Source organism: Panulirus ornatus, chromosome 49, assembly GCF_036320965.1.
Source record: "Panulirus ornatus isolate Po-2019 chromosome 49, ASM3632096v1, whole genome shotgun sequence".
Taxonomy (NCBI): domain Eukaryota; kingdom Metazoa; phylum Arthropoda; class Malacostraca; order Decapoda; family Palinuridae; genus Panulirus; species Panulirus ornatus.
The window spans coordinates 4746164-4762622 of NC_092272.1; the positions used below are offsets into that span (position 1 = coordinate 4746164).

Below are 16459 nucleotides of genomic sequence, written 5' to 3' on the forward strand. Positions count from 1 at the left end.
CATCAGCATTCGAATGAAGCTTCGTCAACATCCTATGATCAAACGTTATGCTGGATACTAAACTACGCTTTTGTAATTGCTTCGGGTTCATTGATCCACCCGAGTTAGATGCACTCAAACAAGTTCGAAACAATGGGACAGTTTTCAGCCAAGACAGGCTATAGAATATGATTGTTTACATACTAGTTTTGCTATACGTACAGCCAACAGTGTCGATCTAGATATAAAACTAATATTTAGCATGGTTTCAAATGACATCAAATCCTTTTAAAAATTATAAAGAAACGACGTTAATGAAGCTTTGACAGTTTGTTTTCCAGTGAAAGTCGGATCCCATCTTATCAAGTTCCCAACTCCCGCCATTCCTCTGCTTACGTAGTCAAAACAAAACTCAATTAAGTGCAATACCCAAATAAACAAAAAAAAAAAAAAAAAACTGAAGTAGCACCAAACAAATACAAGAGTTTAATATTTCATATGTAGAATATAATTTACAAATACATAAAAAACCGGTCATTCTTTTCTCTATATAATATGCAAGAAACAGCAAGGTGATGCATTGTTTGAAAGCAAAAATACGTCATAAGTAACCTTAAACTAAAACATGAAGCAAATATTGTTCTTATATAATCTTTATTACCTCATTATACAACCCATTTTCCTACATATCACAGTCAATTTATGGCATTATATCATGTTTATTAATGACTTCAAGAATCTATCCTCAATAATTTAATTTACAAATTTTTTAAAAGGATAGCGGGAAAAGCGAAAGCCAAAACAATGGATTTTCATTATTTACATGGCACTGCATCTGCAATATATATATATATATATATATATATATATATATATATATATATATATATATATATATATATATATATATATATATAAAGGCACTTTACACTGGTGAAGTAATATATGACATTGCTATCAACAATACGCCACAATGATGTAAAAATTACAGAAATACACATTTGTTGATTATCATTATCACTCAAAAGGTCACTACAACACCCACAACACAATGTGGCCTTCAGATATGGCAGCGAAAGTTCCCCTTCTTTTCCTGGCAAAGTATATAGCCAACCCCTTATACACCAGATGACTTTAAAATTGATATATATTATGGTGGATGGATTCTTCTAAGCACAGGTGTCATCTAGCCGTACTCAGTGAAGCACAGGAGTTATATAGCGATTATTCTCGATGTAAAATTCATTTCTGAATAACAGTAGCATCAACTACATTTACAGGTAAGACACATCTGCAGGTGTGGGTGGAGTCTGCTATCTTCTATCATTCCAAGACACAGGTGTGGGTGGAGTCTGCTATCTTCTATCATTCCAAGACACAGGTGTGGGTCGAGTCTGCTATCTTCTATCACACCGTGACACACAGCTGTGCGAGCCTGCCTTTTTGCATCGCTCACAGGTGAGGATCGCTTGCTTGGACACCCCCTCCTCCCTAACCCTCCTCCACGACGCAGGTGAACGGGCTCCCGGGTAAGTGTTGGCCTGCCCAAGTGATAATGACCCTATAGTGTCCTGGGCTGGTGACCCTGAAGTGGACCTGGAAGACACCAGGGTAGCCCTCCAAAGGGTAGACTTCAGTCCCTAAGACCAGCCCTTTGTCTGGGCCCTCGACACTCACCGTGACCTGAAATAATAAGTTATCTTATATCTTAAACCCAAACACCTCTATATTGATTCTATACATTTTCACTTTCCCTATATAATAATCTTTTTCTGCTGACTCTCATAATAAGGTCTTAACTCAGTAGTTCAGCAGTTTATACAGTGTTATGAAGTCGGTTAAGTGAAAATATAGAAGGTATTTCACTGGAATATAACAAACTAAATTAATGGAATTTTGCCACCATATTATTTTCATTCCTGGAGTAGTTCTATTCTCATCACATTTCTTCAATATTCTCATGAAGATTTGCTTTAGCCTTTTTAAATATGGAGTAGACTACAGAGAGGATCTCAAGTCTACTGACCACTTCCTGGTATATTTACCTCCCTCTGACCTAATGACCTCTCCTTGACCTATTGACCTTTCCCTGACCTCATGACCTCTCCTTGACTTATTGACCTTTCCCTGACCTCATGACCTCTCCTTGACTTATTGACCTCTCCCTGACTTAATGACCTCTCCTTGACTTATTGACCTTTCCCTGACCTCATCACCTCTCCTTGACTTATTGACCTTTCCCTGACCTCATGACCTCTCCTTGACCTATTGACCTTTCCCTGAACTAATGACCTCTCCTTGACCGACTGACCTTTCCCTGACCTAATGACCTCTCCTTGACCTATTGACCTTTCCCTGGTATAATGACCTTTCCTTGACCTATGCTTGACCTAATGACCTCTCCCTGGCCTACTGACCCCTCCCTGGTGCATCCACCTTCTCCCTGATGTCCTCTCCTTTCCCTGACACACTCACCTCTCCCTGGTCCGCCCCCACCGTGTCAATGATGAAGGCGTTCACCCCTGACACCGTCCCTTTCGTTAGACCTTCCCCGTAGGCTCGGCATCCACCAGCTGTCGACCGCCTCCTCTCTTCGTCTTCCTCTCCCTCCCGTGTCTCCTCTTCCTCACACCGCCTCTCCTCCTCCTCCTCCTCGGAACACAAGTCCTCACTTGCCTCCTCGGCGACCGCGGAGTCGTTCACTGGCGTCTCGGGCGTCGTGTGCGACGCCTCCAGACTCTTACTCTCGCTGTCTGAGTCTACCTGTAACCCTACCCCGTCACCCTCGTCGTCCGTCGAGACGACAGCGCCCTCCGACGACATGACGGCGCTATCAGAGGACAGCGCCAGGCTCTCGCTGCTGTTGTACTGGGAGTAGGTGTTGTGTCCGTCGGGGTTCCTCTCGTGTTCTCGCATCAGCTGGGTGGTGATGGGGTCCATGGGCTGCAGGGGGTTGCGTATCACGTACACGGGAGACTCCTCCGGCTCCGGGGCCGGCTGCTCAGAGATTGGTGGGAGGGCTAGTGATTCTGGCAGGCTCCTTGTGTGGCGGAGTTCCCGGAGGGAGATGAGGTCCCTCTGGGTCCCCCTGAGGGACGGGGTCTGTCCCGAGCCACTCACGGGGACGTGGGGAAATTCGCCCCTGTAGCACCCACTCAGAGTCTTGATCACCTGCAGAGGGAAAGACAAGGAGTTTACAGTGTGGCGTATAGTACCTCAATGATTCACTGTCTTTTTCGTTTACGTACAGGAAAATGTATGCAGATTCTACATCATCTGTTCTATTGTACCATTTGACGTGGAAACTAGGAATGATCCGACAGTGTTATTATCAATTAATATGAATAAAAGGTTCATACTATACCTTGTGTGTGTGTGATTTACTTTATGGCAACAACTGATCAACAAAACGTGCATCAATGGAGACAGAACGGAGGAGATATTGTGCTGGATTACATTCTCTCTTCATCTAACTACGTCCACAGATTAGCCTACGGTTATGAGTACTTTGTGAAGTGGTCGTTTAAATTACGAAGGAAGAAGGCTACTACTGCCTGGACTCTAGCAACCCCTCGCTCTCTGTAGACGGACCTCTTCTTGGGGGAAGTGCTGGAAGACGTCGGGGTCCAGGTCAGCGAGGTCGTCATGGAACAGAGGATTGTGACGTATGTCTGGGTAGGCTGAGGGCAAGTTCCAGGCCAGGTCCATGAGAGACGCCACAAGGGAAGACGAGTTGGCTATCCCAAACTGTCCCGGTTTGATTGGGCTCTTCTTGGGATCCCCAGACCATCGCTGGACACTGGATGTCCCCTGACGAGTCTCCTGGACGCATAAAGCCATTTCCAGGTCCTGGACGTCAGGGGCCGAAAAGGAACGTCTCCCTAGTAGGAAACTGCCATGACGCCGTCTGTAGATACGACGCTTCATCTTCGGCATCTCCACCAGGTCGTACTTGCGCGACCTCTTGGATACCACGCGCTTCAGGGGATTCACCAGGTCTTCCTGGTACACCTGGATCTCCTGGTCACGAGGGGAAGACGCGTCCCGGGTCCAGGTCTGATCCAGCTCTTCCAGGTCACTCTGACAACCTTGGTGCATCAGGTAGGCCCGAATGTAGTTCCTGGAGTCTTGGTCTTCAGTCTGGCACCCGTGGTCTTGCAGACGCCTCTGAACCTCAGCGGAGGTCGCCCTTCCGCTCTCGCGGCTCACAGTCTCCGAGACTTCGGTCCGCGGGAATGTGTCGCGCGTCGGGTGTCGTTCTTTCACAGTGGCGAGGGCGTGTACAGTTGGTGGCACTGATGGCACCGACAGGGTTCCTCCTGAAGGAGGAGCTTTTATAAGTCGGGAAGGCACCGTGTCCCCATCCTTCACTCCTGGTATCGGGTGTGTGTCTTTGGTCTTGTGAGGTGAGCTGGTCCCGAACTTCGGCAGGATGACAGAGCTGACGATCTGACGAGTCGAAGCTTCAGTCGACTCTGTGTCGCTCTCTCGCAGACCTGACTCGAACAATCTTCGAGCCGAGGCGAAGTTGTGCTTGTATTCAATGTAGTAATCTTCTGCATCTGAGGCCACGACGCTGCTCATGTCTGCCTTGTCTTCCTCGCTGCTCCCCCCACAGGGAAGCGAAGTCTGTGAGGACTCTGGCGAGGGTTTGGCCTGCAAGTTGCGCGGGGTCGGGCTTGGCGAACGGGGCAGGGCAACGTTAAGTCCTTGGCCAAGCCTAGGCAAGGGTATCCTTGGCGGCTGTGCCGCAGAAGCAGAAGTGAACACTTGGTGCCGATCTCTCTTAGGATGTGTACGGCTCACCTCTGTTGACACAAAGAAACAAATGACACTGAATCACTTGTATATGTCGAGAATTCCTATTGAATTCTGTGCACTGATATTCGCACATAAGAAAACACCTACATAAGTAAAACACACTTGATGTATTTCTAAATGATGGGTTTAGGCTATTGATAAAAGGAACTCACTCGGAGACATATAAAAAAAAAAGAAATATAAAAGTGGAACGAAGCACTGGAAAATATATCTCAAATCTGTCAAAGTCTGCCATCTATCTACTTTACGCCAAATGTGAATCACTCTGCAAATTTTTCAGACCATTTTAAACTTATCCTTAACTTACAAGTCCCTCCCTACACTCACAACCTCTCCTCAGGCAAGCCACAAGATTCCAGAGCCACATAACTGCAACACAACTGAATGCCGTGGGTATGACGGCGTCGCCCATGACCCGACCCATGTCAAAGGTCATGTCACCATCACACCCATGGGTCATATGGCTCTGCCAGTGGCGACTGAATGGTTCCCAAATACCGCTTCTCGTTCAAGGCCACAATCTCTCTCTCCCAGACACACCATACAAAGACTTCATAAATGATCACAAAGTAATTAATGAATATAAACACCCAAGAATAATCACTAAACCTAATCTTCGAATGGAATGTTCTTGTTTATAATTACTACCAATTGAAACATGTCACTACCACATTTAAGGGGTTGTGGTTTCGCATAAACGCCTTTTTGAGGGATTTTCTTTCTCAACATGTCAGTCTTTTGGAAAACCAATGCTCTAACCTGAAGACCAATTATCTGACCTAGGGAGACCTACGTTCTGACCTGGTGGAGACCAGTGGTATGACCTGAAGCCCTGTGGTCTGACCTGGTGAAGCCTTATGGTCCGACCTGGTGAAAAACCTACGGTCTGACCTGATGGAGACCAGTACTCTGACCTGGAAAAGACCTGCGGTAAACATGGGCTGGAAGAGGCAAACACTCACCGAAGGAATCTGTTCCCTCCGGAGTGTCCTGCTTCTGCTGCCTCACTCCCCTGGTCGCCTGAGGAGGCTGGGTCTGGATGGCTGGAACCGACGGCTTCTCCTCCGCCGTCCTGGATCCCCTGGGGGCGTCCAGCCGTACCCCCTGAAGGCTCAGACGGTGGTCATTATAGGTTTCCAGCACCATGTCCCCCTGGATGTTGTTATGCAGGATGTAAAAGAGCATCTCGCCATCCCGCGCCCTTGGCGACGACGGAGATGGCGCGTCGCGCAGCTCGTCTTCCGAGCTGATTCTCACGATGGGCAGGAAGTCCCTGGCGTCGCCCCTCGCCTCATCTCGCCTGATGGATCTCTGGGTCCTGGCCTTGACCTTGGCCCTCTCCTCGGTCTCCTCCTGTATCATCTTCTGGACCTTCGTCTCCCACATGTCCCTCTGGCGACTGACTTTGCCGACGACGGACTTGACGTAATCTTCGCCAAAGCTCGAGGCGTCCGGCTCCTGTCTGTGGTCCGAGCTGTCCAGGCTGTCGGCGCTCTCTGTGCTGATGAGGCTGCCTAGGCTGTCGAACCTTCTCCTCTCTTGCGCCACCTTGCCCCTGACGCCGCTAAGGTACTGCTGTCTCTCATCCGGCGTCAGGGGTCTCTCGGGGACGTCGCAGGGACTTGGGCTCGTGTATCTCTCATGCTCCCAGAAGTCTCTCCCCTTCTGGACAGGCATCCCTACTTCCCTCACATAGGCCGATACTGGCTCCGAGGCGCGGTGGTGCGCCACAGCTTCGGCGTCAGTTCTAGTCGTAATTGGACTCTTGGAGCGTCTCGAGGAGGGAGCTGAAGGCAGCAGGTTCCCACACTGCGATGACGCTTCTTCTGTAGGAGACCCGACGGCTCTCGTGGCTTGGGCGAACTTACGATGAGCTGTCGATGATATGGTCGGTCTCGGGGATGACGCTCGTTGTCGTTTCCAAGTCCAGAAGCCAGCCTTGGTGTGCGTCGTCTCCCACTGTACCTTGTACCTCTGCACCAGACCTTTCTGTATCTTGACGCTAGTCTTCCTCCGAACTCGTGGCGGACTTCGGTCTCCCTCGTCCGAAGACGTCTTCTCCTCTTGGGGTCTTGGGGATGGGGTACGGCCCCTTCTGAACGACCTGGACTTACGAATCTGTCTGAAGGAGTCACCGGCTTGGCTCCCGCGCTGGGTCTTCTCTTCGTGGGCGTCAGTTTCTTGTGATCTCGAACTCACACGAGCAGAGACGTCGGATGGGTAGTCGCGTTTCTGATGGCCGTAAGTTCCAGCGAACTTACTCGCACCAGATTTGCGCCGTTTCAGGGTCTTAGACTTCTTCCATTTGGTGTATTCGTCTTCCTCTTGTACGTCGTATCTCTGCTGGTGAGCTCTGACTGTTCCCGTCTTGATGGTGATGCTAAGCTTGCGACCCAGGGAAGGTCTTAGACTGCACCACTTCGGCGTACGTTTCCCCGTCAAGATTCCCTTCGGCTGTGGCCTCCCTCACTACTGACGTCTCCAGCTTCCCGCGCGAAGTCTTCTTCAACACATCTGCTTTCCTGTCCCGCATGTCTTCCTCCCTGCTGGCAATGAAGGCATCCCAGAAACCTTTCTTTTGTGCGACTAGATTCTTCTTGGGTTCCTCTTGGACGTCTGGGGTAGGCCCGTAGTCACGCCCAGCATCGGCAGTCACCATTCCAGCATCAGGATATGGCACCCGAGGTCTGCTGGAGTCTTCGGGCGTGGTGCTCGTTTCTGATTCCCGTGTCTTCATCTCAGACTCGGTCACTGTCTCGTCTTGCTCCAGGTGTGTTGTCGTGGAGTCTTTCGAAGCCTGTGTGGAAGGCCTGTGTGCCTGAGGTTTGGTCACTTTGACCACTTCTTCTTCCTTCCTGGTGTAGAGTTGATCCCAGAATTCTTTCTTTTGAGACACGAGCTCCTTTGAGGGTTGACCTTCAGACATCTTCCTTTTCTGTTCGTAGAGAACGTCCTCGTCGTCCATGTCATCATCTCGAGGAGGCGAAGGGCGCGTCTCCGGCAGAGGTGAAGCAGTTTCCATCTCTTGTATCGTCTCCATACCGCCTGATTGCCTCCTCCTTTCTCCATGTCTCATTTCTGTCTTGCTTCCTTCCTTAATCGTCTCTTGTTCCCTTTCCACATCTTTCCCACGACTTGTTCCTTTCCTCTCCTTCAACTCGGTTTGTTCCTTGGCAACCATACTGTCCCAGAAGTCCTTCTTTTGTGATACCAAGTGAGTTGACGACTGGGAGGCGCCGTAGGCTTTGCTGGGTACACTTATCTCACTCAGAGACTCCGGTGCGTCTACGAACGTGTCAGTGTCCATGCTCTCCACCGATGGCTGGGGAAGAACTCGCTTGTCCAGTCCGTCGTGGAAATCATCTCTCAATCCGGGTAACGGCAGACCAGAAGTTTCAGGAGATGAAATTTCAGCATCGTGGGACATGACTTCGGGGATCGGAGGGGAGTACACTGGGGAGTACATTTCAGGAAATTCAGGGGAGGACATTATAGATGCTTCTGGAGAGGCTATTCCAGAAGCTTCGGGGGAGTACATTATTGATGCTTCCGGGGAGTACATTTCCGACGCTCGTGGAGAGCACATTTCCGACGCTTCTGGTGAGTACATTTCAGAAGCTTCAGGAGATGACACTTCAGCCGATAGGACTTCTTGCACTTCAGCAGGAGACATTTTCGAAGCTTCTGTGGGCGAGGGTACATCAGGCGTTCCTGAGGATGAAACATCAAGTCTCGAAACACCTTCTGGTTCATAGATCTCAGCCGCGCCTCCGTCAAGCGCTTGTGGGGGACCGACAGCAGGTAAAGGTGGAGGCGAACTCTTCTCTGTCGACTCCGACTCCGATTCTTGAACAAATTCATGACGACCTTCACCAATAGGTTGTAACTCATCCTCATTAAAGGACCCGTCCCAGGCGGGGTCGTTCACAGACAGCATCGTGTCCCAGAAGGCTCGCTTGCTCGCCTTGAAGGTGTCGTTCATTGGACTGGGTGCCAAGGGACTTCGAGGCTGGGAATACGAGCCTCTAATGTATTTCTCCTCCTCCGTCATCTCATCGTCTTGAGCTTCGATTTGTTCACAGATGTTGTCTATCATCTCCACTGCTTTCGTTTCATCGTCTTCAGGTATGTCTTCCAAGAGGGGAGGCCCAGAGTTTCCTGTCGCATCCTGTGGCTCGACACTCGGCCCCGTCTCCAAGGGCGCAGAGTCCTCAGGTTCCCCAGTCTTAGTAGCTTTCTCCTCCGTCATTTCCTGGTATGACGGCTGAGGGAGTTCCTCTCCTCCCTCAAGCTTCACCGGCAGTTCCATGTGACGGGTCGTCTCCGACTCGTCTGATGTTTTGTTCATCTCTACATCCACTGACGTCCTGGTCATCTTCTCCGCGTCCCCCGACATCCCGGTCATCTTTTCCGCGTCTCCTGACGTCCTGGTCATCTTCTCCGAGTCTCCCGACGTACCGGTCATCTTTTCCGCGTCTCCTGACGTCCTGGTCATCTTCTCCGCGTCTCCCGACGTCCCGGTCATCTTCTCCACGTCTCCTGACGTCCCAGTCATCTTCTCCGCGTCTCCTGACGTCCCGGTCATCATCTTCGCGTCCTCTGACGTCCTGTGATCATCCGTCGGGAACACCAACTTGGATTTCAGTTTCCACTGCAAGATGTCCTCCTCCCTGAAGGCCTTCTCCTCCCAGACCTTGCGTCCCTTCTGTACACTGCCCTCACAGGCAGCGATGCTGGACGTCCAGTGGAGGTGGTCTGGCACTTCAGTAGTTTCATCCTCAGAGGGCAGGGTCTCTGGAATGCTGATGGTCTCGCTACCGTGTTCCACCTCCATGGAGCAGAACTGGAGGTCGCGGAGGACCGGCCTCTGTCTGAAGGTGACCTCCCGCAGGGGCATCGGTGGCAGATCGTCTACATCACCAGTTTCACTGTCCTCAAGTTCCTCCTTCTGTAGCTCTTTGTCTGCCTCTCTCTTCGACACGATCCGACCCGCTGGTTCAGGTTCCTGGTAACACCCTCTCTCCTCCCACATCTTCCTGGTAGCACTCACAATGCCCTCCTCGATCTGCAGGGCTGACTCAGTTTCGGATAACTCATAGTTTTCAGAGTCGCTGCGTAAGGCGTCTATTTTCTCCTGAACGGTAACAACCGTCGCTGGAATGACGCGCTTGGCTGTGGCTGACGCGTCTGCATCCACCACTTGGTAATCCCGAGGACAATAGTCTTCTTCCCTAGTTCTCTTCCACTGGGCATACTGATCCTCTGAGATCTTAATTTCCTCCCACCTTTTCTTCTCCTCGGTCACCACTCCTGCGAGGCCCTTCCAGCTGGGGCACCCGCTGGCGGTCGATCCTCCTCCATCAGATTCTTCAGAGTCTTCCTCCTCTTGCCCCTCGGGGCATGGAGACTCCCCGGCGTCTGGTACCCACTGCCTGGTAGCCTCTTTCCCCTCAGTCACGTGTTTACGTGACTGTAAGTGAGCCCTCTCGACCTCTACCTCCTGTTTCCTGGCCTCCTCCCGCGCCTCCCACATGAGCCTGGCGTCCACGACGAGTCTGTCCTTGATCTTAACACTCAGCTGGTACCCCAAGTATGGCTTGGCCTTGCTCGTCTCCACTTCCTCTTGTGGTTCCTCCTTTAAAGAAGTCGCAGTTGACGCTCTGCCAACGACGGGAGCCGATGGTATTTCATTCATAGCTTCTCTCTTACACCGAGACTCTGCAGCAACACTGACTTTGTTGTGACTCTTTGTTTTGCTGATGTCTTCGCTGGTGTATATCCCCTCCCATAAACATTTCCCACTCTTCACGATCCCCTTCTCGATCTTCTTCAGACTCGGAGACCTCTCGCCAGGTTGTGTGCTTTCGACTCGGTCTTCACGTGCGTCTCCTACATCCGTGTCCGCTGGGGTGATACCCGGACGTGTCTGGTGTGTTTCCGAGTAAACCTTAGGGGTTGAGGAGCTCGTCTTGTCAGTAAAGCTACCGAGACTACTCTCCCACATCTCCTTCCCGGCCAGCACTATCCCCCTCTCGATCATCTTGAAGCTGGGTGTTCGGTCTAACAATTTCTCACACTTTTCTTCTCCTTCGAAAGCTTGAGTGGGTAGCCCCTCATCCGCCGTCTTCAGTATTGTGGGTACGTTTTCCACGCCCTCTGTAGGCGTTGGGGAGACCTGAATTCCTTTGTGGACGGCCCTGGCCTTCTTCCAGTCTCTGTAGTCCTCGCGGTTCTCGACTGCCTGCATCGACGACTCCCACTTCTTCCTCTCCTCGAGAACGGAGCCGTCGGGAATCCTCACGCTCGGTGATCTGTTGAAGCCCGGCGTACACTGCCCTGGTTCTTGATGCCTGGGTCCCTTCTTGTTCTTCTGAGCCCTGACTTTGCTCTTGAGGACGCTCTCGGTGCTCATGTCGTCCAGCATCGCTTGACTGAGCCACATCTGCTTGGTGCTGCGTACGAGACCTTCGGCGATATCTGGTTCGGCCAGAGGATCGTTATACCGTATTACTTCCCTGGTGTCCACCTCAGACGACTGGGGAGCCACGACCTCCAGCCGTTCTTCGCCTCCAGGGACATCGTTGTCGTCCTGGGGTCGAGCGTCACCTTCACGTCTATCGCTGGTGACGTGCGCGTCTTCGGCGCGTTTGGCAGCGTTGTGTAGGTGAGCCCATTCAGCCTCAATATCCTGCTTCCTTGCCAGCTCCCTCGCCTCCCACAGGAGCTTAGTGTCCACGACGGTGCCGTCTCTTATCTTCACACTCAGCTGGTAACCCAGCCCTGCCTTTGACTTTGAGGGCTTTTTACTCTTCTTGCGCTCGTGATGGGGCGCCTCGCTCTCCTTCATTTTCAAGAAGGGTCGTAGTACGGCATCGTTCACAGCTTCCACCTTCGGCGCCCCTGCCTGTCGCATGCTTTCCTCCGAGGACTCGTCCTCCTCCATAATCGGCAGCTTTCCTTCCCACTGGTGCGTCCTCGTCCGGACGATACCCCTCTCGATTACCTTCATGCTCGGGTGTCGCTCAATAGGCAGACAGTCGCTCTCAGATGTCTCAGAACCCCTGTCTTCACACGTCGCATCTGTCGCAAATTCGGCTTTGATCCGTCCTGTGTCCGAATGTCGATTGTCTTTTGAGTCCCAGATTCCTTTCCCAGTTACCACGAGTTCCTTTTCAGGTGTATCATTCTCCTTATTACCGTCACTGGCACTTATAGTTTCTGTCACTTGCGTATCAGTATCACTATGTTTGCTTAGAATAATCTTATTTTCTTCCTCTATGCGTTTTCTTTCCCACAATTTCTTCCCACTTTTCACCAATCCTTTCTCAATTTCCATGAAACTTGGCACTCGTTTGATACCCTCACTGTTTTCAGATTCATCCCGAAGTTTCCCATCCGTTTCGTCCCGTTGGTTCACACTATCAACAGGTTGAGAACTCGCACTGTCCTCATGGGTTAAGGTGTCCGTTGGCACGTTTGTGGCAGAGATGATTCCTACAGCCTCCCAGACTGATGGAGCTTTCTCTAGAAAAGCTCCTCCTGGGACGGTTACACGCAAGTCTTCGTCTGGTACATCTGCGTATGATTCCTCCTCTGGGGCATCTTCTTGTGTCTCTGCGTCAGCCTCGAATAGTCCTGATTTATTCACTTCCGACTGAGAAAGTCTCGGGTCCTTATCTCTCTTCTTGTGAATGTTCGCCTTACTCTCGCTCTTCTGTTCGGAGGAGTCTATCAAGTTCTGCCACACTTGGGTCCTATTCTGAACGAGACTCTCTCCAGCATCAGGCTCTGAGGCGGGTTCGACAGATCCACCCAACTCGTTGGCTTCCTGTCCTTCAGGGGATTTGTCTGCATCAGAGAACAAATTATCCAGTGTCACCTTTATCCTCTTGACTAAACCCGACGGAGCCTCCTCCTTCAGGGAATCATCAGACACCTCTTCCACTTCTTGTGCTGCCGCTGCGTCTTCAACCTGTTTGTCGGTAATGGTGCCACGTTCGGGCAGTTCACGACACCGACTGGGGACATCTATTCCATCTGAGCTTGTCGGCACCACGGACTCATCGAAGCCCATGCTTTCAGCGATTAGAGTATCCCAGAACTGTCTCCTGGAGGTGACGAGATCGGTAGAAGGCTGTCTGTCCACCTGCACTCTGCCTCCCTCGTATCGAGCATCTGCCTTCGAAGGCACATCGTAGCTGGAGGGATCATCTGTATTGCTGTGGGTCCTGAACTCATGGATCTCGTCCAGTAAGCTCCGGTGAGACGGTGAGCTTAATGAATCCTCGCTCCTCTTCTCATACTTCGGGGCAGGACGTCTATTTAGTTGCACAGGCTTGTCGACGGTTGAACTGGATTCGCCAGCCCAGCGGCCAGAGGTTTGATCACAAAGCGATGAGCTGGAATCGCCGCCACAGACGTCCTCGGCAATGTGTTCACGTCCAGACTCGGTAACAGATGAGGTTATGGACCCTTCGTCATCTAACATCTGCTGGAAGTCGCTCAAGACTAAATTCGTCTGCTCTGAGGACAGTGACCCATCTTGGTCCTCGCCGTCGAACTTGAGGTCGGTCTCTTCGGCAGGCAAAGTAACGTCATCGCTGACGGCGGAAAGGGTACTTCGAGGTATCTGTGGAGCCTGGATGGCGTGCTCGGACACCTCACTCAACGCCTCAAACAAGCTCGTAGGCGTCTGTGACTCCAACTCGCTCAGTTTCTCGACCAAGAGCGAGTCAACAGGCTGGACGGAGTCTTGGAAGCTCTCGAATATATTGGATGAGACTTCCGAGAGCGTGCTGGTTCTGTCACAGTGAGAATCACTCTCATCTGGGGACTCTACTTCTTTCACTTCCTCTCTGGCGGTCACCATCGGCGTGTCACTATCACAAATCCCGTTGGGAGGTTTTGCATCACGCACAACATCTCTCTCTTCACGTTTGTGCTCAGTTTTCTGTTCGTTTTTGGCAGTGAAGTATCCGAGATCTTTCGCGAGAGACTCGCTTTCGGTAACGCGTCCTCTCCCTCCTACTATAATAGCACCAAGATCACCACCAACTGGGGACGTGGGCTCCTCTTCACCAGGTGAGAGATCCTCTCCCGTAGCCAGCGTTACGGGAGATGCCTCATCTCGTGTCGTCTCCGGAAACCCTGCGGCGGAACTGTCCAGTATATGGCTGGACCCGGAGACGACCCCCATGTCGTTCTTTTCAGTTGGTTTCGTCGATGTTTCACTGTCACAAATCACGGAAGCATTCGCGCCACCGCAATCACCCGTGGGGATTACCCGAGACCTATCTTCATACAGATTATCATCTCGTATTTCTGCGTCTTCTTCTGTTTTCTCTTTTTCTTCCTGCTCCACTTTCCTCTCCTCTTGTCCACCACCTCCATCTTCGCTGCAGCAGTCGACCTCTGTTCGTGGTGTGGTGACTGTGACTTCCGTGATCACATTGGCCGTTTGACCCGTCTGGCTATCACTAATCGGATCAAGAATTTGCCTGGCTTCTGGTAAGTGGATCTCTGCACCTCTCGCCTCCGCCTCATTTTGTGCGTCCGTCTGTCTCCCCGGTGATCCCTCACGGGCCTCACGTTCTGTGGGTGTGGTCTGTGAGTCGTGCAGTAACTCACAAGGCCCTCCTTCGTCTTCTGTAGATGTCTCCGCTTCACTTGAGATCTGTGAATCGTATCCTTGACGAGGAGCATCGAGAGGTGCAATGTCTGATGGCTCTATTTGTGTGGTATACACATTGGCGGTGTCCTCTCCCCACAGGCAGACATCGTCCTGTGCATCTACCGCCCCTCCGACGCCCAGCCACGCTGCATCTGTCAAAACATGAGGCTGGATAACATCACTTTTTGAGGTGTCTGTAATATCAGAATCAGTCACATACTCGGGCGAGTCTTCCAGAAATGAAAGCAGGTCCGCTAAGGCTACATTCCCACTCTGGCTTGTGATAGTGCCCCAGATTACGTCAGTTTCTCTGTGAAGCTCCGACGAGACTAGGTCACTGGGAAAATCTCCGCCTGATTCTTGGGATGTGACGCGACTTTCCAGGAGGCCTGGATAATCTACCGCGGAAAAACATTCTTCAGAAGCTTCGGAATCTGGAAAATCCACTGAAGAGAAACATGCTCCAGAAGCTTCGGAACCTGGAAGATCCACCGAAGAAAAACATGCTTCAGAAGCTTCGGAACCTAAAAGATCCACCGCAGAAAAACATGCTTCAGAAGCTTCGGAACTCTGCGCATCTTTCGTTCCCAGGTTGTACGGTGGTAACACTCGTCCCCCATTGTCCGGCAAGGCCGCGGTCTGTATGTGAGTCCGTGTCAAGTCATCTCCAACCAAAGGTTGAGTAATCTGATGACTGGGGTGATGGAAGGCTTCCGTGAGTATTGATCGACTCAAGTCGCAAGTATTAAGGTCAGTGTCCTGACCAGATACAGGTGAAGGGGTAGAGGTTGCCTCAGCCCCCTGAGAGTTCACATGCCCTTGATGATGGGTTGATTCGTATGCAATCGAGGCATTCCTGCACAAGCTCTCATCTTCCTCCGATACTTCCTCTATAGCTTCCAATTCTTTGTTCGCGCCACCATTAAAGGACTGAGAGTCACACAGTCCATTGTGTTCCTCTGCTCTCTTTTCAGAATTAAGGTTGCTGAAGTTTTCTTCGACTTCATGGTGTCCCTCGGCTTCATGGGTAGGCAAGAGGGCAGCAGAGAGTTTATAGGAAAGTGTCGCATCACCAGCTGGCGGGCTTGTGGGTGATGACGAATCACTCTCCACCAGCAGGTCACTAATGTGTGTAGCACCACTCTCCAGCTCCTCAGATAACACAGTACTGCTCCCTGGGAAGGTATGCCAGCGTATCTCCGGTGTGGTGGCCTCTTGTTCATCACCCATTATTGTACATCCTTGGATGGTTTCATCGTCTGGCCGTTCTGTCTGCGCTCCGCTCTCACTTCCCTCCCGAGACTCCTCACACAGGGACTGAGACACGACTGAAGGAGGATCAGACGCGGAATCTGGCTTCTCCGTCACTCCTTGTAATGGCGATAACACTCGGCCATCACGCCTCTCGCTCCTAGGGCTTCCCGCGGCCATCTGTGACGCGCACAGGGTCTGAGTCACGTGGTAGGAGGAAACAGTCTCCGTTTTCCCCTCAGAGAAGGGATTACTCTCCCAGCACGACGCGTTCGACGATGCAGAAAAGGGGTCTCTGCTCGCCGTCACCGTGAAGGTGACGCTGGGTTCTGGAAAGAAATCTAGCTGCTCACCATCAAATACATCTTCGGCGACCAGTTCCTCCTGCAACTCACGCTGCAGTGGGCCGTCGTCGCGTGCATGGGTCTTCGCCCGAGGCGATGTGTTTAGAGCCACTCGGGATGAACTGCGAATGTCGTCTGTGTCTCTCAGCTCACGAGGCGTCCGACCAGAGGCGCTGGTGCTGAGAGGGTGGGGTTCAACATTACTGGTACGGTCTACAGCTAGTAGTACTGAAGGAGATCCGCCGCTCATAGTACGATTCATCTCACCTTTTGCTACCTCGGTTGAGCTGATAACTCCAAAGGAACTTGCCAGACGCTGTAGTCCACCACTCTGAAAAAATGTCAAATGTTCTTTGGTGAGAACCACCTCGCTGTGGCTGCCGCTACTACTGCT

General features: G+C 51.4%; 2 protein-coding genes across 2 annotated transcripts in view; both read right to left on the minus strand.

Annotated features, from left to right (window-relative positions):
• Nucleotides 1–1463: 1463 nt before the first annotated feature.
• On the minus strand, nucleotides 1464–16326 carry LOC139764341 (uncharacterized). The gene is made up of 5 exons (XM_071690868.1): nucleotides 7246–16326; nucleotides 5763–7202; nucleotides 3571–4787; nucleotides 2455–3150; nucleotides 1464–1662 (listed from the first exon to the last, which is right to left on the minus strand). Exons 1-5 carry the CDS (start codon nucleotides 16313–16315, stop codon nucleotides 1471–1473), a joined length of 12615 nt encoding a protein of 4204 aa, XP_071546969.1. The 5' UTR covers nucleotides 16316–16326; the 3' UTR covers nucleotides 1464–1470.
• Nucleotides 16316–16459, minus strand: part of LOC139764253 (uncharacterized) — a gene marked incomplete at its 3' end in the record, with an annotated part of 29935 nt that continues 29791 nt past the window's right edge. The window contains 1 exon segment of the mRNA XM_071690750.1: nucleotides 16316–16459. Coding sequence (XP_071546851.1) covers nucleotides 16316–16459 — 144 coding nt within the window.